The sequence below is a fragment of the Corvus hawaiiensis genome, chromosome 8 (genome assembly GCF_020740725.1).
Source record: "Corvus hawaiiensis isolate bCorHaw1 chromosome 8, bCorHaw1.pri.cur, whole genome shotgun sequence".
Classification (NCBI taxonomy): Eukaryota; Metazoa; Chordata; class Aves; order Passeriformes; family Corvidae; genus Corvus; species Corvus hawaiiensis.
In genome coordinates, this window is record NC_063220.1 from 33765322 (window position 1) to 33791644 (window position 26323).

The following is a 26323-nucleotide window of genomic DNA, read 5'->3' on the forward strand; positions in this document are numbered from 1 at the left end:
GGGAGACAAATGTGAAGGACCAAAGGCTTCCATGAGATGCAATCACTGGGCCGCGAAAGTGGAATGCAAAACCAATGGAAAAACCTATTTAAAGTTATTATTGAATGACTTTAGTCGGAAAACAGCTCTATTGTCGGCATTGCCCGGCCCGGCCGCGTTCTTTCCCAGGCTTTTAAAGAGGCGGCCCGGTGGGAGGCGGCAATCAGGCGCGAGCAGAGCCGGTGGCTGGCCGGCCCTGGAGCCCAGCGGCTCCGGTGATTAGCTGGGAGAGAGCGGGGCGGGAGCGGGAGCGGGGAATCCGCCGCTGCCACCACTTCCCCAGCAGCTCCAAACCCTGCCCGGAGCCAAGGAGCTCAATCGGCGCTAATGACCCCAGAGGGCTGCACTGAACCTGGCTGGGGGGGAAAAAATAGTCAATCAACCCCCCTGGGAATGGCAGAGCTTTTCCCCACCTCTTCTGCCAGCCACCAGGGAAAACAAGAGCCTCCCTGATTGTGTTTTATAACAGCAGCCCCTGCAACACCAGCTCCAATCCAGCAAGGTTAACACTTGCCTAGGCAGCCATGATTTAGCGGGCAGTGATTTACTGTAGCCAGGCTGTTGGAATGACTGGAGACAGGGCTTTAAAACACCAGGTGACAGAAGATGGGCCCAAAAGTGAAATAAACAGGCTTTACCAGCGTGGGTTTTCACTGGTGACACCCAAGACCATTTAAATGCCCACCTCGGTGGGTTTTACTGGAGCTGGGTGCAAGTCCTCCACTAATGAACTGCAGTGATTTCATATTCTCCTGTTGTCCCCCTAAACGGCAAGTGGCACATCTGAGCGATTAAATAACCCCACAACTGCCTGGCTTGACATCTCAATCACTTTGCTGTTGGGTCTCTAATGAATTTTACAGCCCAGCAAAATGGAAGAAATCATGGTCAAAGTCTGGTGGAAGAAATATAAATCCTCAATGATCTCTAAAGTGTTTGCAAGAGCTCTGGGAAGCCAGTCATGCCACCCACCATCTGCAACTCCACCTCATCCAGGAGAGAGGCCCAGCAGGCAGAGGGGGGATAAAAACAAAGGAGGAGGGATGAGCTGTACAAGTCCTTGCCAGGAGATGGACATGAACATGTTGCATCCCAGCCTGGAGAAAGGGAATGGCAAAGCCCAGCTGATTTGCACATCTAATGGCTCCCGAATGCCCAGCTCAGGTAAATTACCCTCCCCTTCACACCCAAGGTCAGCCTGTCAGCAGCACCAGGGGCAGCTCAAGGTCATCTGTCCAGGGGTGACATCGTAACAGCGTCACTCAGCCAACAGCATCCGCTGGGTGCTGATTCCCATGGGAGCCTTTTGCTCGAGGAAACACAGCCTTGGATGCTTTGGGAGAGATGTGGGGGCTGAGGGCAGCTTCAAAAACAGATTAAAATCCCAGAAGTGTTGGCTCTATTGGAACTTCGCAGGTGTAAAAGCATGAGGAGTCTGGGAGAGGATGTATCAAGGTGAAGACAGCGATGGCCCTAAAGAACTGTTGAGAAGGAAGTGTGAGGACAGGGTGTTCACATGGCAAAGAGCATCACCTTGGAAAAATTCTCCCTTGAACTCCCAGCCACATCCCAAATCGCCAGGCAAAGCCAGCAGCAAAGGAAAACCACCCAACCCTGTCTCCTGCTGGGAACACTGGGAGGCATGGGGGGGAATCCTGCTGCCTGGTTTGTGCTTCACATGATGCAATTTGGACAGGAGCAGGTCTGCATTTGCTCCCTGATTTTCTTTCCCATCTCACGGGCTGAATTGTTGGGGTTTTCTTCTTTTTTTTTGGTTGGGCAGGGGGAAGGGGCCTGGCTGTGATTTTGTTTTGTTTTCCTGCCTCCTGCTCTCACTTTGCATTTTTCCTGACAGCTCCATCAGGACAGCGAGCGGCTGCACAAGCTGCAATAAGTGTCTCTCTCTCTCTCCACAGCGCTTGGGCTGTCATGATTCCCATTCCACCCCATTTCGGTCTCACGGATTGATATTTAGATTAAAGAGATAAACACAGCCAAAGAGCACTGGGCCCTGACAGAAAGATGAGGACTTCAGATCTGTCAATCATGCCTGGTAACTCCCTCCTCCCCTTCCCTTTATTTACAGAGCTAGCTTGATAAGAATATTTAATGGGAACAAGGAGTGCAAGCATATTTTTATACTTGTAAAAACCCAAGGAGCATGCAGGAAGAAGCCAAGCCATTCATGTTTAACTTTCCAGGCAATTTGGAATCGTCTGCTTTGATTATTTAACTCTTTACTGTTTCATGTGTTTGCAGTTTTCCTCTCCTCTTGCAGATAAAGGACTCAATTTTCTTTTAAGCGGTAGGGAAATTGGAAGAGATTTTGTTCTGCTTAAGCACAGCTGGAGACAGAGCACTGGGGAGGGGGGGATTGAGACCAACAAGATCAATTAAGATGCTGACAGGGAGGGAGAGCTGTGTGGGCCACGGGTGGGAAGAAGGGCTGGAAGGAGGTACGAAATCCAGGCTTGAAGGACATCAGAAATGTCCAACTGAGAGTTCTCCAGCCTCCATGAGCTGCTGCTGAGCCATGCTTTCATATTCCCACCAGTGCCCTCTGAATGCCCTCCTGCTTTCTTAGATCCTCTCCCCATGTGTGAGCCTCTGCAACACCCAGGTTGCCCCAGACATTTGGCTGGTAGTCCCCAGTTACCACCACCCTGTCCATTCCTCCTCTGCAGCAAGGACTTTCCCAGACATCTTCCATTCACTTAAAGCAGATGGAAAGGATGGGGCTGGCCTGGGAGTCCTCCCAATGTTTCCCCATCCCGTACTTCCCCAACGCATGCAAGAAGGTAGAGGAGGTGCAAGTTACTCCTAAAGTAGGTGGGGTGGGTAACTCCCTGCAGAGCAGGACATAAACTCAACCCCCTGAGCAAAATATAGAGGGTCAGTCAGCTGAACAAGGTTGAGAAGTCCTGTGCTGTCCTCAAGGTAGCATCAGGGAAAGCTGTCCTGCTGACCACCATGAGATGATGGGCTGCACCATTCTCTGCTCCTAATGCTGGGAGAGCACCCCAGGTGCCACCAAAGGGACAGGGGATGGTTTATCCCACACTGATTCCCCATGGAAGATCCCTTGGTGCCTTTCTATCCATCCATTGATTTGCAAGGTACTTCCCCACCTTGCTCCCTGCCCTCAATGGCTGTGTCCTTCTTCCATGCAACCTTCCCAAAATCAGGAGCAGTGTAGGTTTTCCCTTGATGCTGGTCCACATAGTCACCATCACCATGGGAGAGAGAAACACAGCTCAGGCTGGGTCCCTCACCCACCAGCATCTCAGAGCTGCAGCCTCTACTACTGCCTTTGATCTCCGACTGCTTCTGCCCCTCTGTGTTCATTTCTTCTCCAAGAAAAAGGGGAAGGAAAAGCTTTGGAGATCCCCAAGAAACAACAGACAGTGACAGCTCCACAGCTGTTGGGGGATAGTGAGTGCCCTTGGCCAAGGGGATGGCAGGATGTAGGGTGGGGTGAATGCTGAAGGCAACCAAAGGAACCCCCAAAGGCTTGCAAAGCCTCATCCCACCCTCCTCAGGACTTGGAGTTGGACAAACCCAGAGGGATGCAACTCTCTGGGCATCCCACAGTTGCTCTGGGCTAGCTGCAAAGCAGCGTGATGGGATGCGGGAGCCCACAGACCACGGCATCATCCCTCCCAAACTCAAAGGCTGATGGCTGATTGGGAAAGTGATTTGCATCCTAAATAGCTGTTTATTGATGTCTGCAACTCTCCTTGCCAGGGTGGGGAAAGTACATTATTACTTTCTTGTTGACTGGCGTTTACAGCTGGCTGGAAAGAAGGGGAAAGAAAATCAGGCCGGGATTGATTTTCCCATCCCTGACACGAGGCCAAAGAGAGATCGAAGCAGCAGAAGAAAACTGACAGCTGGGTGGTAAAGGAGAGGAACTTTGCCAACCAAATTAAAGGTTGATTTAATGAGGAGAGTAATGGAAGGTTAATTAGTGCATTTACTTCATTAGGTTCTTACTAACAAGGCTTCTCCTGAGGAAGTGCAGTGGCAGGGAGGGTGAGGATGAGAATCCAGGTGAATGGATATGTTGGGGACGATGTTCAGGGAGGGGACAACCCATGGAGGGTAGGAGAAAGGGACTCCGTAGGAGTGGGAGCCCTTATGTATATATATATACTGAATCCACACACATATGTAAGAATACACAGGCTAATGCATTTGCCAAAAAGACAGGGAGACCATCTCTTCACCTCCTCCATCAAATAATCTGAAAATTTTAATCCAGATTTCATTAAAAAACAGGGAAAATAGTGGGGTTTTTTACACACAAGATCGCCTTAGAGATTCAGGTTATCAAGCCCCAAGGGAACACAGTGCTTATTTTACCTGCCTTGCCACATATCACAAGATACAGAAAATCATTCCTGTGCCAAAATCAATGCCTGTTGGTTGATTCAGGCACCACAGTTTATAATCTGAGGGCTGTTGGAGATGCTCACACTATTCCTGAGGGTCTCCAAAAGATAACTCTGGAAAGCCCGCTAGCAGCTTGCCCGAAAGTATAGAGAGTGTGTGTGTGTGTGTGTGTGTGTGTGTGTGTGTGTGTGTGTGTGTGTGTGTGAATACTTAGAGCTCTGAAAAGTCTCCACATCCCTTTCAGACTTCTTGAGGGTGGTTGTTGTGAGGAGAAACCCAACCCCATTTCAGAGGTGTTTCAGGGTAAGACAAGGCAGAGAGCATAACCTCACAGGGATGTGGGAGGAGGAGATCCCACAGAGAAGGAAGTCATTAACTCAGAGAGGATTTGGGACAAATAGTTACACAAACCATCCCAGAGAGGTGTTGAAGTGATTTCCAAAGCATGGCTCATCTGATCCATACCTGATCTGGCTGGAGTCAGGAAGAGCTGGCAGGAGAGGATCAGGAACAGCAGAGGCTAATGCCTGCTGGGAGATGCTTGTGTGGGGCCTGAAGGAGGGCAAGTGGGCAATTCATTCCCTGCAAGCCCCTCTGTGTCTCCCTGTCTTCATCCCAGCCATTTTCCAGGGCAGGAGAGCAGGAAGGGGGCAGGCAGCACCTCCCAGCTCACTGCTGCTTGCCAGCCAGTTGATGAGCCCACAGCCACTGATCCCAGCCTGTGCAGCCAAGCCAGACCAGGGCAAATAAAGCAGAGAGGAGGGATCACGGAGCTAGGATTACTTTCCACACTTCCCTGGAGAACCATTTTTCTCCAGACCCTTCAAGGCAAATCAAATGCATTGTTGTGTTAAAAACAAGTTACTCTTGGTTTGTTTGGGCTTTAATGATTTTGGTTATCGGAGCTTTTCAGGAGGACTTTGCTGTGCAGATCTGTAGTGTACGAGGAGCTTAAGGAGATCTCCCGCCCCTTAATTCCCGCCTCCTGCTGCGTTGTCTTAGGCCCCTTCCCCATTCTCCAGGTCTAGCACATACATCAGCAACTGGAGCATGGCTTTTGGAGGCCCTTGGCAGCTGCTGGCAAAGCAGCAGTGTCGGAAGGCAGGTCTGGAGGGACATTGTGCTCTCTGCTGTCACACCCTGCAGCTTTGCAGTGAGGCAGAAGCCTGAGATGGCACAGGCTCAGTGTGACAGGCGTGAACACAGGTTGGCACCTGAGCTTCCCAGCCAAGCATCACCCAAGGGACAGGAGGGGATGCTGGGCTGAACTCCCCCTCCTCTCCCTGTTGGAGGGAGCTCACTGGAAGCTGGGCTGGGTCTTGATGACCCCAGAAACAAGGCCATGTTTATGTAGCTTCTTCCACCCAAAAAAAGCTTCCCAGCTGAAAGCTCCATCCTGCTCTCTCTGTGGGGCAAGGTGTCACAGAAGAGCTCCTCAGGGGAGCCCCACCAGAGCAAGCCCGGGGGACTGCTTCCAAACGCTCCAGGCATAGGAGAGGAAGGAGCAGAGACCTGGGCAACAACGTCTGATGCCAGACCAGCATCAGTCCCCTTCACAGCCCCTAGGCATGGGGCCCTCAGACTTCCCTTTCTTCTCCTGTTCCAGCTGAGGTGCTAAAGGAGGGCTTGTCAAGCAGTGACACTACAGCTGCTGGCAATGAGGCGGCCTGGAGCAGGATGGAGAGTAACAGGTTTTCCTGCCTCTGGACTCAAGGACCTGAGGATTAGCAGAAGGTGTCCCTGCCCACAGCACTGGAGCTGGAATTAGATGATCTTTAAGGTGCCTGCAAACCCAAAGCATTCTATGGCTCTGATCACAGCTACAGCTGGACACAGCCACTCATCCCCCCTAGCAGGGTCCTTCCCCAGAGCTTCCTACCACAGAGCCCCGAGTCCCCTGCCCCGAGCCACAGCAGGCACCACACCTCACCGCACCTCTGCAGGGTCTATCCTTCAGCCTGCTCCCGCTATTAGGAAAGCCAGCACCCACCAAAAGCCACCAGGCAGGCAGGACCTGGTGGGAGTATCAGATCTCCAGTTAATTCAGGGTGCAGTGTATGTTCTTGCTGCCTCGTTCCTGGAAGGCATGAAGTTATACTGGCTGCCTGGTTGCTCAAGAAGTGTGAAATTCTTTCTCTGACCTTTTCTGTTATGTTATTAAAAGGCTTCATGGCCAGTTGTTTCAGTAAAAAAAATAGTATTTCAATATCTGCTAGTAGCTGGGGCAGAACTGGCCCATCTCTTCAGGCTGAGCTCTGCTCACCTCCCTGCTTTGCTCCAGCCTCACAGAAGCTGTTTGCTGCTGTGTGGGACCTCCAAGCCTTTCCAGCCTGCCTTTCCTGGCACAGCAGTCTGGGGCATGGAAAAAATGAAGTTTGCATGGAGAGAGGTCTCTAACAACTGCAGAGCCCTGGACAGGCTGCTTGTTCTTCAGTCATCATGGACATGCGATGGACACGTAACTCCAAACAACCACAATTTATGTGACCTGGAAACTTTGGCTGGAGTAAGGAGCCTTTCACACTGGTCTCTGCAAAAGCAGGAATCTCTGGCCTAAGGGGATTATCACATGTATAAACAATCATGGAATCATTAAGGCCGGAAAAGGCCTCTGAGATCATCAAGTCCAACCATGAACCCAGCACTGCCAAGCTCACCATGCACCCACGGCCCTAAACACCATGTCTATGTGTTTTTTGAACACTTCCAAGGATGGTGTCCCCACCACTTCCCTGGGCAGCCTGTTCCAATGCCTGACCACCCTTTTCACTGAAGAAGTTTTTCCTAATATCCAATGTAAACCTCCCCTGGCACAACTTGAAGCTGTTTCCTCTTGTCCTGTCACTGTCTAACTGAGAAGAGAGCCCAACCCCCACCTGGGTGCCCCCTCCTGTCAGGGAGTTGTGCAGAGCCAGAAGGTCCCCCTGAGCATCCTTTTCTCCAGGCTGAGCCTCCCCAGTTCCCTCAGTTGGTCCTCATGTTCCAAGAGCATGGAGGCAGGAGAGTGCCTTGGGGTACATTATGGGCCCCCTGTACAGGGCAGGAGCTGTTCCCACAGAGCCTGGACTCTCCAGATGTTCTTGTGCAAGCAAATGACCACCTGAGTCTAAACAATAAATGCCTTTCAGGGACAGAATTAAACAGACAGATGGATGGATAGGGAGATGGAGGGAATGCTAAGCAGAGAGCAAACAAAATCTTAGAGGGTGAACAAGGTTGTGCCATGCGAGGGAAGAGGCTGAGGTTTGACCAGGAATCCACGGATCCGAGCCCACGCATCCCTGGGCAAAGGGAAAGAGGCAGGGAGTGGAGAGCAGGCAGCAGCTCTGGGTCCCCGCTGGGTGCCTGCACTTGGGGTTGTTTTACAGTTGATTTATACGTGTAACAGGCAATGCTTCTCTGCTCTCACTGACATTAGGAGCTGAAATGCTGTAGAAACAAATGGCCATTTGTCACTGCAAATGAAGTCTACTTGCTCCTTCCTTTTGCCTTTCCCTTTCAGCTGGCCAAGCTGAGGGCAGCCTGGAGAGGGTGGCATTGAGGAGAGCCTTTCCCCTCGCCTACACACACCCCATCAGGCACAGCCAAGGGGGGACAGCCAGGATGCACTCACTGGAAGATGGGCAAACAGCCCAGGGACTTTTGGGCTGTTGGGAGCAACTTGTCCTCCTTCCCCAGAACATTGGGCTAGGCAGAAGATCAGCGACCTCCCCTTGCCTCAGCTCCCGTGGTTTTAGCTGCTTGTCTTCCTGCCAGGAAGGTGCTGCAGGCACTGCTCTGTCCTGCCAGCTGTGCCTGGCCATCTCCAGCAGCAGCTGGCACGAAGCCTCCTGCCACCCTTCAGCAACCACTCACCCAGCCCACGCACTCCCCTGTTCATCCCAATCCCACAAGCCACCTGAGTTATCCTTAGCACCCTGAACCCCACTGTCTCTCCAAACGTGCACTTATTTGCGCAAAGAAGCACAAAAAGGGCAGCCAGCAGAAGTCTCCTTTCATGAGGATGTCATCCAGCAGCCATCAAAGAAGTGGGCATGCCATGTGGCTGGCCAGGCTTTCTCCAAAACCCCATCCCTAATGCCTATGCATCAACATCCAGGAAGACTTCTCGAGCAAGTGGAAAAGAAGGAAGAAAAGAAAAGGAGGAATTTATTAGCAAGGAAACCAGGCTTTTTTTCTGCAGTATGTGGGACAGGTGGAGAGACATGGCGCAGACGGGCAGCGACCAGAGGGCTGCAGCTCAAAGGCAAGCGGCCGCAGCAGGAGGAGCTGGTACTTTATGAGGGTTGTTAAAAGTTTGGGATCAGCTGGGAGGGCAATTTGGATTTCAGTGCTAATTGCATCCATTCTGATTTATCATAGAAGATTCAACTCCTGGCATTTTGCGTTCGCTCTGAAATGCTGGCATAGCTGGAAGTTGGGGAAAGAGGAGACGCAGTAACAATCTCATTGTTTAGTGTCTGACGGCCTGACTAGCTAAGCATCTGCTTGAAATATTAATAACTGTCAGATGGGAACAGCTCGGGGGCTCTATACAGTTTCACACCATCTGTTTGTAAAGTAAACACACTTACACATAGGCACATACACCCAACTCCTTTGTCCAGGCTTTTATCCTCTGAGTGGGCATTCCTGCACAGATGGGAGACCAGGGGCTGTGCCTCGGGAGAGCAGGGGGACAAGGAGGGGGCAGGAGGGCAGCTGGAGGAAATTCATTGGAGAGGGAGCCAAGCAAACTCATTGATGACTAATGGTAGTGGTAGTGACACACCCAAAGTGTAGTGGGGGTTTGGTGCTCCCTGCTGTGATGTTCCCTGTCCCAAAGGGGCTTTGATGGCTATTCCAATCGTATTTCAGCACAGGGTTTTGTTGTGGTTCTTGCTCCGCCCCACACTGGCACTGACATCGCTCTCATGCACCAGGAAATGTGTCTTCTCCATGAGGATTCCAACCAACCCACAGAGGAGGAAACGAGCCCTATGGAAATGCCCCTTGCTATCACCACCACCTCTGCCTGCCTCTGTTCAGCTGCCAGCCATGTAATACCATGCTCTGCTAAACAGAGCCATTCCCCTCCTTTTCCATCCTTCGCCCTTTTAATGGCTTGACCGACCTCGGTTTGGTTGAGGAAGATGATGCTTCCAAAGAGAGCAGTGAGAAAAGCCACACCAGGGGGATCGTGACCACTGGGATCAGTATCTGCAGATGAAATGCAGTGCAGGACTCTCTTTGAATTCCTGGTAAGGTAGGAAACACATGCACATCTCCCAGAGAACAGGAAAGGTCAAGGCATCTGCTCCAAAAGCCCGTGAGAAGGCTACACCCCACCACCAGCATCTCCTAATGCTCCCTTCCCAGGCTACCGCTTGGTGAGGGACACCACAGAGCCAACACATGTGCCAAGGACTCAGCAAAGGGAGCTGGGATGCTCCTACTCACGTGGACCTGGAGGACAGTGGTGCCCACGGTGGCGTTCTCGAAGAGGCTGACATTGTAGAGGACCTTGCTGAACACGGGCCGGTTGTCGTTCTCATTGATGAGGTTGATTTTCACCCGCGCAAAGCCGACGTGGTCCGGGATGCTCTCATTTGCGAAGAGCTGAGCAAAATGGGAAGGCAAGGGGAGGGTTGGAGACACTGGGAAGCTTGGGAGAGTTGCCTATCCTTCTTTAGTGGAGAAAACAAGGCTCTCCTCAGCTCCCTCACCAGCTGAGCCAGCTCAAGACAAACCACCAACAAAGCTGGAGCAGGAGGATGCGGAGGGTTTTGGCACCTGATAGGTGCTCTTACAACGAAGTTTTATGCTCTGTGAAGCTTTTATGGCCCTTCTCTGCTTAAGCTCTTGCAGCTGAGCCTTTGGATGTTGGAAAGAGAAAGTGCAGAGCAGATCTCTTCCCCACCTCCTTCTTTATTATAATTTCCCATTTTTTGGCTGTTTTGTAGTGTTCTGCTGTTTCATAGTGGGGATTATCATAGAATGGCTTGGGTTGGGAGGGACCTTTAACGGCCAGCTAGTCCAACCCCCTGCCATGGGCAGGGACATCTTCCACTAGACCAAGTTGCTCAGAGCCCCATCCAACTTGACCCTGAGTATTTCCAGCAATGGGACATCCACTGCCTCTATGGGTAACCATAGAGGTAACCATATGGGTTATGCTGTTCCAGCGTTTCACCACCCCCATGGAAAAAACCTTCTTCCTTACACCTAATTTAAATCAACCATCAAAAGCCATCCCCCCTTGTCCTATTTCAACAGGCCTGGCTGAAAAATTTGTCCCCATCTTTCTCCTAGGCCCTCTTCAAATACTGGACGAGAGAGAGGAAGATGGTTAATGGTCACTCCTAAGTCACATTGAAAACCATGGCCGTCCCACAGAGCCCAGGGGTGCAACCTTACCGAAAATTCATAGCGAGGAATGGTCTCGAAGTCCAGCGGCACTGCCACGCGGACACGGATGTCTGCCTTCCCCTGGATGGAGGTCGGCGAGATGATGAAGTGGTTGGAGTTGTTGCCCACCAGGTAAACCTCAAAAACACTGTTGGGTCCCTGGGAAGAGAAAGAGCTAGGCTGGTGTTTTATACAAAATCCACATGCACATGAGAGGATCATCCCAGGTCATCTCTGGGATGACCCCGCACGGCACACAGAGGAGAAGTCCCTTTTGCTGGTTGAAGGTTCACACACCACACAGGGTGTCACACACTGGGATTTCACTGCCTCGGGGGGGGCACAGCGTGGGTGCCTCTCTCATGCAGAAGGCTCTTTCCAGTAAGGCAGCTCAAACTGGGAACTGGAAAAACTCCTCCTCTTCCAAGCTCCTCCTCTTGCAAAGCAGCAAGGCCACCAACACACCGGTAACTTTCAGAGCCGTGCCCTGATCACGGCCCTCTTGCCAGAGCACGGCCCAGCAGAGCACATGAAAAGCAAGCTCAGAAGCTGCCAGAGATGAATTTCCAATTTTCCCTGGATGACCTCCCTCCTATCAGAAAAAGTGGCCAATTAAATGCACGAAGGGGCGCTAATAGCAAAAGCTGCCTAAGTGTGACCGCTGAGAGTGGGTGACATGAGCAGAATCTCTGCCTTGCCCTTCTCCTCGCACACCTCCATGCAATTGGTGGAGCTGAGGACACACTGAGCATCTCCCAGTGGAGCCCCACAGCAGGAGCAAGCCCCAAGGGTACCCACAGAACCACACAAGGGCACCCAGTGTCTCAAGAGCCCAGCAGTGCTCTGCTGGTGGATGGTGGGAGCATCTCAGGGTAGACTGGCACCTTCCACGAGCTGTTTTAGTGCCAAACTAGGAAGTGAGGGATGCCCCCGACACCTCAGACACACCCCTGGGAGGGAGGGAGCAGAGGATACAGAGAATGGCAGAAGGAAGCATTACTTCCCAAGCTGTTTTGTACCCTATCCTCAAGGATGTTGATTTACAACAAATGACCATTTTCCACTAGTGACAAAAAGCTGCTTCATTGAGGAATTTCTGCCTGTCTCTGCTGCCGAGCCCTCAGGATCTCTCCCAGGGCCTGTGCCATCCCTGCAGTACACGAAAGCACCTTTTGTGGCAGCGAGATGCGAGGGATTTTCTTGGAAGCCAGAGAAGAGCGAGTTTGTTGGAGGCATGAGATAAAAGTTGAAACATCAAAAGAAATCCAAGTATTTGCAGGAAGAGAGTCAGGTGGATTAATTCCCCTCTAGCTGGGGAAGGAGATCAGCTCCAGATACCCACTATCCCTAATTAGCAGCCCCTCAAGTGCCTTAGTCTCCCCATGTGAGGTCTGGAGAAGGGGGATACAGCTGCCTCTCGGGAGGGCTGCTGCGAGCTGCCATTTATATATTTATTCAGTTATTTATTTTTTTGCCTCGGCCCCCATGCTGCTTTCCTTGCTCCTGGTTCCCGGAGCTTGCGAGCCCCCTGCAGATGCCTGAAAGCAAATCTGAATATTTAAATTGTTATCAGCTGCCCAGCAGAAGGGCCTGGCTAAGCCCAGCTCACAGCAAGGACCCCCCACTCCAGAGGAAGCCACAGGGAGCTGCTTACATTTCCCTCACCCCTCCCTACCTGCTCTTGCCACCCAGAGCAAACAATGGATTTGAAATGTGATTGGGAAGAGGAAAAACAAGCTGCATCTCCGGGCTCTCAAAGGTCCTGGTGTGCAGTGATCACAGCCAAGCATCATTTCCTTGCAGTGCCAAGGATGAGGATGAGGATGTTATCAGCGACCTGCTTTACGTGCTCATTCCCCTCTCCATCCCCTGACCTCCCAGCTCCTGCACAGCTCGAGTTTTTCCCCCGCCACTGCAAAAAAACTGAGTCCTTTGCCTTCCTTTAGAGCCACAAATTAAGGAGCAGCCTGCCAAAGCTCAGCAACCTTACAGTAATAAACCTGTCTCCTTCCAAAACAAACCGATCCATAAAAAACAGGTATTGGAGGGAAGTTTGCTATTGCCCAATGCTGGGATGCAGCCACACATTTTCCAGCTCCTCTCATCCCACGCCAGCACTCGGAGCTCGCCCTCGCTGTGGCTCGAGGCTGCTGCCTGCTGCCTCCTTCCCGGCAATCAAAACTGTCAGCCAGTGCCGCAACCAACAGAAATTTCATGTCAATTCAGCTAAAAGACAATTGGAGCTGCAGTTGGGCATAATTACAGCTTTGTTCTCCACGTGTGTATTCCTCGGAGCGTGTAATCAGAGCTGCGCTGCGGCCCCGCTGCCACATCAACCGCACACCCATACCCTGCTTCCAAAAAAGCCACCACTGGCTGATCACGTGGCATTTTTGGACAATTTGTGACAGGCCCGTTTGCCAGCCCCATGTGCCTGATATCCCTCTGAAATTCCAGGGGGAGAACCCTAGGCACAGGTGGGACTGGCAGGTAAGGGCAAAAGCTCAGGTGTGAGTTGCCAGCAGGTGGGTACAGGTATCACTCCAGAGGTCTGAAGCTTCGGGTTGGACGCACTCATGCACCTGCTGTGAATCATGCCCAAAAATCTGCTCTCCCAGCTTGCAATCCACACTTGCATGGCAGAGCTCACCAAGAATCAGGAAACTCCTTCTCCCATCAGGAGGCTGAGGCAGCCACATCAGCTGTTTCAGCTGAGACTGAGGATGGATCATCATTTTTATTGCTGCTTTTTCACCCACTTTCACCTGCTGGCTTCATCCATCACTTCTGCTCCCACCCAGCCCCTTCTTCATGGGAGCACACCCGGAAATGTTTCAGGAATTATTCCACCTTCCAGCAGTCACAGCAAATATTTAGCATCACTTACCAAGGGCTACAGAAGAAAACAAATTAAAAAAATATAATCCAAATCCCTAGACAAGCAGACAACCCTTCCTCAACCACACTATTCCCTGAGGTGCGTGGGTAGGTTGATTTCCTGCAGTCATTTTCAGCACAAAGTGAACTAGATTTGGAAAAAGCAGCCTGGGAATCCTCAGTTTTGTTCTTTTCACGCTGCCTCAGTACAGGTCTGCCTTTGGGTCCCTCGGTGCAATTTGCTTTCCCTGCCTTCCTGAAGCACAAAATCCAGTGCAACTCCAGCTTTCCTCCCAGTCACTTTCTAGGCATGGGCTATTACCTACAACAAGCTATGGAGGTTTTAATATTCCTCATTCTGGGAAGTCTACAAAGAAAGGAAAGAGGTGAGAGTTCAGGAGTGGAGGTGAAGGAAGGGGGAAGAAGAAATTGGTGGTTTTTTGAGAGCAATTAGTGCCTTTTTGTTGGGCTTGGATAACTTACACCTGGTTCTAGTGAGTCACACACAAATAACGCTTAATCCCTGCTTTGAGAAGACAAGACATGAAGGGGGTTATTCCCTATGCCCATTTCAAAGCATTTAACTTAGAACAGCCCTCTGGGTGTTGCCTGCCTCTCTCCCACGGCCCAGCCAGCTTGGACTCCCAGCACCCCTCTCCCACCCAGTGCCAGTAACCCTTTTGAGGGCTCACTGGGCACTGGCGCTTGTCCCCTGCATCCCTAAGGAACTCACCGGGCTGGCGGGCAATGCAGGATGCCTGGAGCAAAATGCTCCCCGACCCTTCTGATCCTCCTCCCCATGCCAGCAGCCCTATTCTCCCATCTTTTTGTCCATCCTAAGTGTCAGTCCTTGCCCGTTCCCTCCCTCCTGGAGGAGTTTTCTCCTTCCCCGCTCTCCCCAGGTTATCTGCTGAATTCCACACACGCCTGCACAGACGGGATCAATCCGAGGCTGCCTCGCCTTCAGCTTATCTCTGCTCCAAATGATTGATTTTCCCTCTTTAAGGGTAATTTGCTGGTGAATTCCATGTATTGCAAAAACCCCTGTGAAATCTAATTCAGCCCGACTGGCAGCTGGCACTTTTGGGAGAGAATACTTGTGCGCCGTCAATTCCCCTTTACAGTTTCTTGCCATGTAGATCATATTTATAGTGCTTGTGCCTGTCATATGCATATATATGCCCTGGATGATTCATATATTGCCACCTGCACATGCATGGGCACACAGGATATCCTGATGGGGGTCACTGGTGGAGCTCTGTGCAACAAAGAGAGCGTATTCCCATGGCCCAGATTTTCCTTGTTTTAAATTCCCCATTTACCTTCCTCGATATGCTTATTTTAGAGAATTGTTTCAAAATGATTTTGAAATGTCAGGCCATCATAGTGGTGCTTCAGACAGCCTCTGCCCTTTTCTTCCTCTTCACTCAACTGTGTCGAGGAAAATGAAGTGGAAGTCATGGTGAGAGAGCTGGTTTCCCTGGCATGCCCTGGGAGAGCAGGCTGCTGCTTCCCTTAACATGCATCCATGGATCTTGGAGCCACAGGAAGTGGGGGATGACCGGAAGGATACCCTGCCCCTTTTCCTGGATGGCCAAACCCTTGCCTTCTCCCTGTGACCAAGCCACCAGGTATAGTGTTGGGGTCCCTCCCCCGCCATGGAGCCCTGGGAGAGGGGCCCTGAGGGCACAGACACGGGGTTTCCCTGTCCCTGCTCAGCCTCGTTCCCATTGGTTGGTTTGTGTTCCCTGCGCGGGCAGAAGGACCCTTGGTCCCGTGACTGGAACAGTTCCTGGGCAGAGCTCCGGTCATGCGGCTGGAGAAATAAACATCTCTGAAACATCTAGCAAGAATCTGTCTGTCCATATATATTTCCTTTCCACGGGACACCTGGTTTGGTATATGCGTGTTGCAGTATCCCCACTGCAACAGTATAGAACACCAGCATATCCAAAAAGGACAGCCATGTCCCCCAAATCAGCCAGCCCAGGAGCAGATGAGCCCTCTGAATTATCACCAACCTGTTCCACAGCTCAGGGCTCCAGTTCTCAACCTGGAAACAAACTTTGCTGTAAAAGCAGGTAAGTCAATGCTTTAATCTTCTGCCTCATACACAGGATTTATTCCTCCCTGCTGAACTACCACAATGTGAATGAGAGGAGAACCCAACCACAGCGCGGGGGTGACCAGTTGAGTGTAGGCTCAGTCTAAACACTGGGGAACTTCAATGGATTTTCATAAACAGCTCTTGAATGGCTTGGGAAAGCTGTTCAAGTGTCTGCTCTCTATCTGGCAGGGAGAGGAACTCAGCTGCACAGCAATTAATGCTTTTTTCTCTTCCACTAAGTCCTAGAGAATGCAGAAAGGAAAACCAGCACACCTGGTTGAACACCTCTTGGCTGCACCCCAAATCCACATGTGGGGCCACCTCAGCTCAACCCGGTTGCATCCCTCTTGAGAAGCTCCCCATTCCACCTTGCACCCCCAGCCAGCTCCTCCTGGAGCAAGACCATGGCCACATCTGGGGGATGGAAGCTGGGAGTTTGCAGGGGCTAGACTCCAAGGAAGGGCTTCTCCTTGGAGACACTCACTTGGGTACCTTGTCTGAGAGATTAATGCCAGCCAAGCTGCAGAAAGGCACTTACAACACAGAGGGAAATCCAAGCACAGGCTTTCAGTGTGGTCTTGTGTGCCTCGGAAATGCATTTTTAAGTGCTTTGCTGAATTGTTTAATCTGACTCCTTCCAAAAGCCATCATTTCAGTTTGTGCAAAACACACCAGAAGAAAGAAAGACCAAAAACCCCACAGTTAAAAAAGGCTGTGTGGGCCTTATTATGAAAAACCCTGTTTAACAGCCTTGGCAGCCCACACGGTGTGTTTTAAAGGCCCAGCTCTACAAAGGCACAATGACAGGAAGGCTCCCCAAAACCACCCAGCGCCACAGGACTCCTGCACAGAGTAAGGTCCAGGCGTGGGCTACTCCATCCAAGCAGGACCTCAACAAGCTGGAGCGCTGAAGGAGCAGTGCCTGAATTTTCTGGAGGGGCCAGAACAAGGCTGGGGGGCTTGGCTCAGGAAAGAAACCAATCTGCCAAGGGACTCTCCCAGGACTTCATGACATAAGTTGGGAGGCAGGAGACAAACTCGAGCAAAGTGATCTTCCCAAAGACTCCAGTTTTGATCTCCCATGTCTCAACCCATCTGCTCTCATTTATTTCTCTCTTTGCTTTCCCTGGAGATGTGCATAATTCTCTTCTTGTTTCCCTCTGCCCCTTACACAAATGAGTCGTGTCATCTCCAGCATGAAGCTAGTGCTGCCAGAATAGCTTCTGTCAGCCACGTCCTCAGTCACATCCCTGCCTGAAGACCTAGGTCCTTGCCAAGACATCCTCCCACCCCTGCATCCACGGAAAGATGAGAGAGCCCAGTGCCACCTCAGCTACCTCAAATCCAGATGGTTTGTAAAACCCTCACAGCTCTCACGGGGTACTTGAGCATCCAAAATATCACTGTCAGGCAACTATCTAACCTTTCTTTAGTTTTTTCACTGAAAGTTGATGGGTCTTCAGAGTTCTAGAAATACTTCTCTGGGAAGCAGTGCTGGCTGTAGGTGCAGTCCTACTTCTATCTCACACACATCTTTTTCACAACCCGGGCATCTTCTCCCCATTTTTCCCCCCAAAGTGCTACCGTGATGGTTAACCCAGTTGCAAGCACCCATGAGAGGAAATAAGGAAGATCCATTGCAGGATAATGCAGAAAAAAAGTAACCAATTGCTTGTAACTTTTCTCTCTCCAGATATTCCAAGAATCAGCTCTCCTCTGCTTCTTATCAGTGAAAATAATGCCATGGTCAAAGCAATCTGTGCTAATATGATGGTCTCTGAAGACGTGTACAGTAAAACTCCTTCAGACTCCCTCAGCACAAGAGATCCTCTCTCAGCAGTTTTAAAAATCTCAGCCAATTCTTTTGGGGAAATCTCAGGAAGTTAAAGAAATACATCAAAAGAACAGCATCTATTTTTTGCTGGTGCGATGTGGAAGGCAAGGCTATTTTTTATTCTCCCATTTTAAAATTAGCAAGGCTGAAAAGTGAATTCTTGAATGGGAGTCACTCCAATAAAATGAGCTTTTAACCAGAAATAATGACAGATCCTTCATCCTGGTGGCACAAACAGAAGTGTTACAATGCCCTTCAAGAATGGATCTGCTGACATCTCTCATAAAGCATGACAGCATCTCTATTCAGAAACTATCCTAAGCATCTGTCATATTCATATCTTCTTTATTAGCAATTGACATTTTCAAGAAAAAACAGTCTCTTTATCTGCTTAATAGCTCATCTGCACCTCTTCAGGCTGAACTCATAACTCCTGTATGGTGACATCATGTCACCAGTAGATTATTAGTTCTGTGTCATAATCACTTCAGATGAAAAAAAATGGGATTTCTGGGTGGCTTGATGAGACGGGGTGAACTCCACCCCGGGCTAGGAAACAGCAAGTATATCTTCTGAGTCACAAAAGGCATCTGAAAAGATGCACATTTTAACTGACCCACTGGGATTTTGGGGGCCAGGGGAGGATGTTTTGTTTCCCATTACCTGAAGCATCAGGAAAACACCCTGATGATGTTTTGCCATGATGCTGGATGGAGCTCTGAACCACCTGGTCTAATGGAAGGTGTCCCTGCCTGTGGCAGGGGGGTTGGAACGAGATGATCTTTCAGGTCCTTTCCAACCCAAACCATTCTACGATGCCATTTATTCTGACAAATCCTCTCCCCTCATCTCCTGCTCAGCCTGAAGAAGAATGGGAACAGCAGGAGCCTGCAGGCAGAGCCTTTCCAAGGGATTTTGGACAGCTCACCATGAGGTGTCAGCACTGGTTTGGAGCAGACACCCGGCAGCATGGCAGGGCTCGGGGGGGACCAGCACACAGGAGCAGCCAGACGTGAACTGCACAAGTCAAATAATCAGAGTAATTGAAGGCTGGGAGCCCAAGGCTGGAAAACAGGCTGCAATCCCTAACACGGCACGGATCGGTGCGTGACAAATAGGAGCTCCACTGACACGTGGGAGGAACAAGCCTCCAACGCTCCTGGCTTGTTTGCAGTGATGAACTGGTATCCCAGTCCTCCCCATGCTGATGGGCATCCCTTACCTCCTCTGTGACAGCAGCAGCACCTCTCCCTCAGCAGCCGGGGCAGAGAGCTTGGGGCTCCTGTCTTCCCTGTCCCTGGCAGGTCCCCTGGGGGCCCAGAAGAAAAACTCCTTTGCTAGACCAGACTGGCAATGCACTGCCTGAGAAGAGCCCTCAGAAGCAGGCGGGGATCAGCCTCCCAGACAATCCTATTTTCTGGCTCTCAGGGGCTGTATAGTCCTGGCTGCATTAGAGCTTGTGCCATGCCTGCACCCTGGGGAGGGAAACTGGACTTGGGGTACACAAGCAAACAGAGCAATGGCAGCAGTAAGAACTGAAAAAGTGGATGTTGGGACAGAACCATGCACTTCATCACAGGTTCCTCGGCGACTTCTCCCCTGCACAGCCCAAAACCAAACCAGTGCTAGCCCGCAAAGGAGGGACAGGATACCTCACCTCATCCTTGTCCTGCACCTGGATGAAGAGGGGAAGGGCAAAGCCCACCTGGGCCAGCTCTGGGATGGCCACACTGTACTCAGAGCTGTTGAACTCGGGAGCATTGTCGTTGACATCAATGACCAGGATGTTGAAGGTGGTGGTGACGCTGGCGTTGGAGGGAGTGCGGTCATCGTTCAGCTCCGTCCCCTGCAAGGAGAGAAAGCAGGGGAGCCTTTATTTTTCAGAAAGAATAAATGTAAAAGAAAGTGTGTATGGTGCATGGTGTGGTGAGAGACACTTGCAGCTTTCTCTTCCTCCACTTTGCCATGGAAGAGTGCCCAGCTGGCTCTGCCATTGTCCCATTAACACATAGAGATGTTGGCCCAGCTCTCCCATCACCCATGCTTTGGTCCCACAATACTCTCACAAAACTTCCCAGGGGTTTAACATTTCCCTTGGGATGGCTGTGGATGGCTGTGGCCAAGTTCTCACTTGCCTCTATCACGCCACAGGTTGGCAGGATCCGGAGTCACAGAAGAACAAGTAGGAGTTTTCTCTGCCACAAGCATTTAAACAAAAATAAATATCCCTTGTGAGATGCAGGGGACAGTCCGCAAAATAAAGGAAGGCTCAATGATCTCTCCTCAGCCATCCCTGGGGATGGGAGCTGACAGTGAACCACACAGGATGCTAAAAAACATAGGGATGGAAAACTAGGGCACCAGAGGAAAAGAAGATTTAGACCTTAAAATAGGTTTGGCAACATGTGTCTAAATACAGAGCTGAGTCATGAGTCCACATCACACCTCTGTCTCAAGAAGGACTTTAGTTCTGCCTTCCCAAAAGGAAAGAGTGCAGATTTTAATGCCAGAGAAGCAAGACTCGTGGAACAGCCTTTTCAAGCTGAGTCCCTCCTCTTGTCCTTTGGATAATCTTGCTTTGCTGTGGGCATGGAAAAGCAACGCTATCACGACCCACATGGCTCATTGCTATTCACTGCTTCTGCACACAACAGCAGAACAGGCTGATCCCAGCGAGGAGCAATCCAGCTGTATTTTCACTGTGTGCTCCAGGATGAGAGCAGCAGAGAACATTCTGGGTCCTGGGGATGCGGGACACAGAGAGCTGGCATTTGCGGGAGGATGCGAAGTTTGTGGGGATAGGACATAGAAATCTATCAGATCAACAGAATATGGTTGGAACTTCATTATCATGCAGGGAGGAAAACGGGCAAGTTTTCAGGCTCACAAACCTTTCCAAGATTAAACAGATATTTTTGTCCCTATTAAAATCAGACAATCCTCCCTGTCTTGATTTTTGAAACTACAAAACCTGAATGAAAAGATACCACGGATGGGTGAGGATCTCTTCCTCACACACAAAGCCCCATGGTATGAACTGTGTCTGGGACCTAGAGGGGTGATTTCTTGTCTCTTTGCCCCCCTCCAAAAAGCATGACACTTGCCAAAACAAGAAGGCGGTGTGCTGGCTGCCTCCCTCACAATCAATGACCCTTCCTACACCGCTGATTTTTCCCTACCCTGGCCCAGCAGAATCTATACTTCTAAATGTGTTTCCAACCAGCTGCCCAGCTTAGTATTGATTTTAATTACAGGGCTGTGAGCAGAGCCAGGGAGCCACTCTCAGGTGGGGCTGGTGGGGCTGGAAAGCCACGCTCCAGTGCCTTTTCTTGAGAAGGCAACTTCCAGCATCACTCCCTCCCCGTGCTGGGCAGGCACAGATGATGCCCTGTTACACCACTGCCTGCTGACGAGACAAAATGTCATGTTTATCCAGGGTTTTGGTGGGGAGAAAGAGGGGAAACAGGCAAAAGCAGGCACAATTCAGGTGCCTGAATATGTGTCTGGTGCTATATGCAACCTCGGGGTATCTGCATGCTGCCAGAAGACACGGCCACAGGCAGGACACCAAAAATGCCCTTATACATCCATATTGAGTGAATGATGTTTTGGGCCACCAGACAAGACGGCTGTGCTTAACATCTCACCTGCCTTGGCCAGCACATCATGGCTCTGCATGCCCAAAAGAACAACATATCCCAGGTTTGCAGCGCTACCTGGAAGAGGCTGTCCCCAGGCAGGATGCCCTCTGCATCCTGCTCTATCAATGTGCTTCCTGGCTGGAGGAGGGCTCACCTTCACTGTGAGGATGAATCCAGCACTGTAGAAGGGATTTTCACGGTCCAGGGGCCCATTCAGGGTTAAGGCTCCGCTGATGTAGTCCAGTGCAAAGATGCTGTTGGTGTTACCTGAGAAAAATAACAGGAATGTGAGCGCAAGCAGCTGGCACAGCTGATCCCAAAAAGTGCTGGGGTTAACAGAGGGAGAGAAGCAGGAGGACATGAGCTCCAAGCTGGGCACAGGCTGCACTGGGCTCTGGGAACCTGGCATACCATTCCAATGTGCTTTAAAATGTCATGGCTCTAACACTCCTCTCCTCCTCTCATCTGCCCCGGCTTAGGGCTCAAAATGGGGCTCTTCCTCCACAGTCAAAAGTTGCCAATGCTGGAAGCAGCTGAAGAATTTCAAAGGGGTTTAGTTATTAAAACGTCCAACAGCAAAGCTGAAAGCAGGACCAAATCCAGCTGCTTCCCTCTGAGTGACCACCTGCATTCGCAGGGTACCATGTTCCCAGGGTGGGCATGGCCTGTCTCCTAAAATACAGGAGTTAAGGGACACCAGTCCAGGATAATCACAGGGAAGCACAGATGAACCAAGCTCACAAGGAATTCTCCACATTACAGGTGGTGGTTTAGCTGTGGGACCTCTTGCCAGAGGGTGCTGAGGGGGATACAAGTCCACATGTATTCAAGGAGAGGCTGAAGAGCTTAAAGAAAGAAAAAAATTCTATCAAGTAATAGAGAAGCCTCAAAAAGCTCAGGAATTTCTTAGCTGGATGTATTTGAAGCCAGGGAAAGTATCAGCAAAGTAGTGCAGGCTCTTGCCCTGCTTTTATGCTCTTGCCAGATACGTTGACCTTGTGCAGCTGCCTGGTTTTTCCTCTACTGGAACCAAATTTGGCCCCTGTCCCTACATACAAGCAACCAGCCAGGATGCCACAGAGGGCTGGGCTGCCTCCATGGACCATCCCATCCCCAGCTTGAATTCTCCTCTGGAATTAGACACCCAGAGAGGATTAAGACAACACTCGAGTCTCATGGCCAGCAGATACTAAAAGGACAATGTCCTCCTCTGGGAATGCACTTGTGACAACTCCAGGTGCTCTCCCTGTGAGCCAGACAAAAGCAAGCAATTGGTGTGTGGAGCCTGGGACACCTGACACCAGCCTGACACCAGCCTGACACAAAACCAGAGCAGTCTGCTAAATTAGTGATGACCAAGGAGGTTATATCCTGGCATATGGTCACCCACACAGCTCCCCTCAGCATCTCAAGGCATGCAGAAACCCCTGATCCAGACCCAGACGGGAGCCAGGAAACCCTGCAGGTACATTCCAGTCATCCCAGTCAAAAGGAAGTAAAAAATAAATCCTGTCTTCTCAATACATCTCAGCATGAACGAAACACACACAGCATTTGTCATTTCCCTGGAAGGGAGCTGCAAGACAGATCTTCTGCCGCAGAAAGTTGTTTCCCATCACTCAGCATCCACCTCATTCCCTTCCAACCTCTGTTTGATCACAGCTGCACCTTTCTCAGGATGGCCAAAGTCTCCAGGTCTGGCCATTCCCTCCCTCCCACCCCAGGAGCCACCTGGCCTCTCCTCTCTCTCCCAGAGCCCTAACTGCCTTAATACCTTTCTCCCCATTACTGAGCCATTCTATCTTCCTCCTGGACCAAATTCCTCCCATTCCTGTCCTTGGTCCTCTCTTCTCTCCATCCGAAATGCCCCACTGACCTCTCACCAGCTTAATGAGCTGATGCCAGGCTACTTAAAATATTAGAAGCAGCCTTGTTGGTTTTTTTCCTAATCTTTTGCCACTGTACATGAAGATCTCCAGTTTCCTCCCTTGGACAATTCCCCTCTTTCCATCCTGACTTCCCACTCCTGCACTGTAATTTATGGCTGACTCCTTAGGAAGCTTCTTCCGATCCCAGCTCTGAAGGGCACTCCACAAGATGGATTGGACTGTGCTGTGAGGCATTTAAATGCTCCAGGATACCAGGGTGCCATGGTCAAGTTTACACCTCGGGGTCACCTCCCCCTAATATAAAGTGTAATAAAATGCAGGAACAATGGAATTTAGTGGAATTAGGTCAATAGGACAGGAATTTGACCGAACACAGCGCTGTGTTCCGTGCCCTAAAAATGGTTATGCATTTCATATTTGACCACAGTCACTTTTTGAAGGATGAGCAACTAAATTGGGGACCCAAAGGCCTCCCAGGCTGCACACCAGAGGCTTTTCTTTATCTCAGCCTCCCCAACAGCATCAGATACTCATCCTATGCCCACTGGGGCTTCCTTTCTGCTAGCAGAGAATTCCTGACTTTGTGAATTTGCAAATTTAAGGAAAGAGGTGTCTCCAAACTTATCCCCCAGAGGCCTTTCATGATTTCCTCTACAATACCTCTCCAACCACCACTTCCTCACTGCTCTGACCAGTGATCCTAATGCCCATTTCCCGAGACATTTTCCTTGCAAAATCTCTCTAATCATCTTCACATGCCTTCACTTTCCTGAGAACAAGGGGAAAAAAAATAAGGTGGGGGGAAATTAGCCAATTGCGTCTTTCTGGAGAGACCAGAGGGACACACAGGGACCTGGCAGAAATTAAAGGACAGGAAGGGAAAGGCTGGGCAGCAAAATGCGAAGAAGAGCAGAGAGAAGGAAAACAAAGGACAAATGTTTTAAATATCAAAAAGAGTGAAGGGGAGAATGACAACAACAAAAAAATTGAGACCTTTGGGACAGCAGTATGAATCCACTTCTGACAGACCTGTTGCTCCCACCCGGCAAGGACCAGGCTTGCTCAGGGCCTATAAACCCAGCTTTTTGTTGTGACATGGGTCAAGTAGAAGGAAAAGTTTCCCATCCGCCTGTCCATGCACAGGTACAGGGACAGCAGCACCTCCTGCATACACTGCAGCCGAGAAGGCAGGGACTGACGGGATGCTGGGTTGGGAGCAATGGGATGGATCACAGAAGCCCATTCCGAATGTTTTTCCAGGCTCATTGAGGAACGGATGGTGGCATAGGCGTCATTTTGGAGGAACACTGCTATAACGAGGGGTTTTATAGATGAGAGCCATAATGTTTAATTGCCCTCAGCCAAGCTCTCAGTTTAAAAAGGCCATTAAAAGTACTGGCTCAAACCCAGAGAAGGGGGGGAAGAAAAAGGAAAAAAAAAAGGGGGAAAAATAAAGAAGACATCAATATCTCCTCCTTCCTCCCTACCCCTTTAGCCTTTGAGCATGTTCAAATTGTTCGGAGGGAGAGATGCAGCTACTGTCCTGCTCTAGTGAAGAGCTACCTGTCAGTCAGGGCAAGCTGCTTTCCCTGGGCAGGATAATTTTCCCACCCCCTCTGCAGGAAGGGCTGCTCATGTTGGGAAGCCGCCACTGAACTTGGAGCGGGTGACTTTCATGAGATGTGAAAGGGGAACCCATCACACACCTTGCTCCGGATAATTTATTAATCGAAATGTGCTCCGTCAGGGCTCCTCGGCACCGAAATAGATGCTGTTGGATGTGGTTCATGGAGTCAGCAACAGACACAGTTATTAGCGTATAAATAGTCCATCAGCTGCCGTGAGCACCCTGCTGCTCTTCACCTTGAGTTTCTGCCCCCTGGCCACAGGCAGAGAAGCACTGCCAGGGCAGGGACCTTGCCCTGTGCTTAAATTCAAAGGCAACAAGTCATTTCCAAAGGAAAAGGGGTTATTACAGTCTGAGCTTTCCGGGAAATCGAGTTGCTGTACAGAACAGTGAAACAGTGCCCCTTTCTCCTGCTCGGGACTTTGGTTTGCTGCTCTTCTGGGAAGACGCAGCTCTTAGGGGTAACAGATCCGAGCCCAAAGCTGTGTGCCAGTGCTCCTTCTCACATGCCTGCTCTGCAAACAGGCCTTTTTAGTATCTTTCCCAAAGGATTTGTCCATTCTAGCACAACCAGCAGAACTCCTGATCTTCCAGATCACATGCTTGCATAGTTCCCTTTTTTAGAATGGAATGTACAGTACAAGGAAATAAAAGGAGATATTTATCACCCAAGGTGCAATCTTCTCCCTCCCAAATTTCCTGGGAGCTGTGGCCAAGTACCAGAGAGAACAGAGCCCGCAGAGTTTCTGCTCTGAGTGTAATTCTTCACACAAAAGGATGCTGAGTCTTGGACCACAACCATCATTCCCCCACATCATCTAAAATGGGCTTTTTGATGTAAACCTCACATCTCCAGGCTCCACAGCTTTCTGAAATTCCTTCATTGAAAATCATCTCAGAACCAGTTGCTTTTTATAGCCACAACATGAACAGAGGTGGTCCTGGTTCATCTTTCTCCACCGGTTGTCAACATTGAATCCTAGACTGGTTTGGGTTGGAAAGGATCTTAAAGATCATCTCATTCCAAGCCCCTGCCACAGGCAGGGACACCTTCCACTAGACCAGGTTGCTCAGCCTTGAATACACATTAAATACCACAAGTTAAATAGGAAGTCTCAGAAATTAAACAGAAAATATGCTTTTTTTTCCTATTTACACATAAAAGGGAATGTATAGTTTTAATTACCAAGGGCCATTTGCTGGGGGACCACCTGCCATGCAAACCATTATCCCAATCATATCTCTTTCCAATGATTCCTGGATTGCCAGGGAGCCGAAGCCAGATGCCAATGTGACAACAAAACATCATTAACAGCGTGGAGAAAGATGGGGAGCAACTGAGCCAAGGAAAGAGGGGCTGTGACCACAGCCACCATCTTTGCTTTGTGCTGTCTCATCCTCTTGCATTGGCAGGGTGGGAAAAACAGCTTTTGATGGATAACGTGGCGCAAAGCACTTTTCCACCCATCAGCGTGTCCTCCTACAGAAATGTTCTGCTATGATGGCTGCCTTTAAATCACACTGGAAGGC

At 50.3% G+C, this 26323-nt stretch overlaps 2 protein-coding genes across 14 annotated transcripts in view; one reads left to right on the forward strand and one right to left on the reverse strand.

Annotated features, from left to right (window-relative positions):
* C8H10orf105 (chromosome 8 C10orf105 homolog) overlaps positions 1-19299 on the forward strand; it is a 43060-nt gene extending 23761 nt beyond the window's left edge. Inside the window, exons 3-5 of one of the 2 annotated variants that reach the window (XR_007205117.1) lie at positions 1956-2092; positions 10723-10950; positions 17496-19299. The gene's annotated coding sequence lies outside the window, so the exon portion shown is untranslated. The remainder of the gene's footprint in view (positions 1-1955; positions 2093-10722; positions 10951-17495) is intronic. The other variant, XR_007205118.1, reaches the window with a different exon arrangement.
* The window catches only part of CDH23 (cadherin related 23), a 182306-nt gene that overhangs the window by 66065 nt on the left and 89918 nt on the right, over positions 1-26323 (reverse strand). For all 12 annotated transcript variants that reach the window (XM_048310984.1, XM_048310985.1, XM_048310987.1 and 9 more), the window contains 4 exons: positions 21432-21544; positions 19294-19482; positions 10828-10977; positions 9871-10029 (listed from right to left, as the gene is read on the reverse strand). In XM_048310984.1, coding sequence (XP_048166941.1) covers positions 9871-10029; positions 10828-10977; positions 19294-19482; positions 21432-21544 — 611 coding nt within the window. The remainder of the gene's footprint in view (positions 1-9870; positions 10030-10827; positions 10978-19293; positions 19483-21431; positions 21545-26323) is intronic.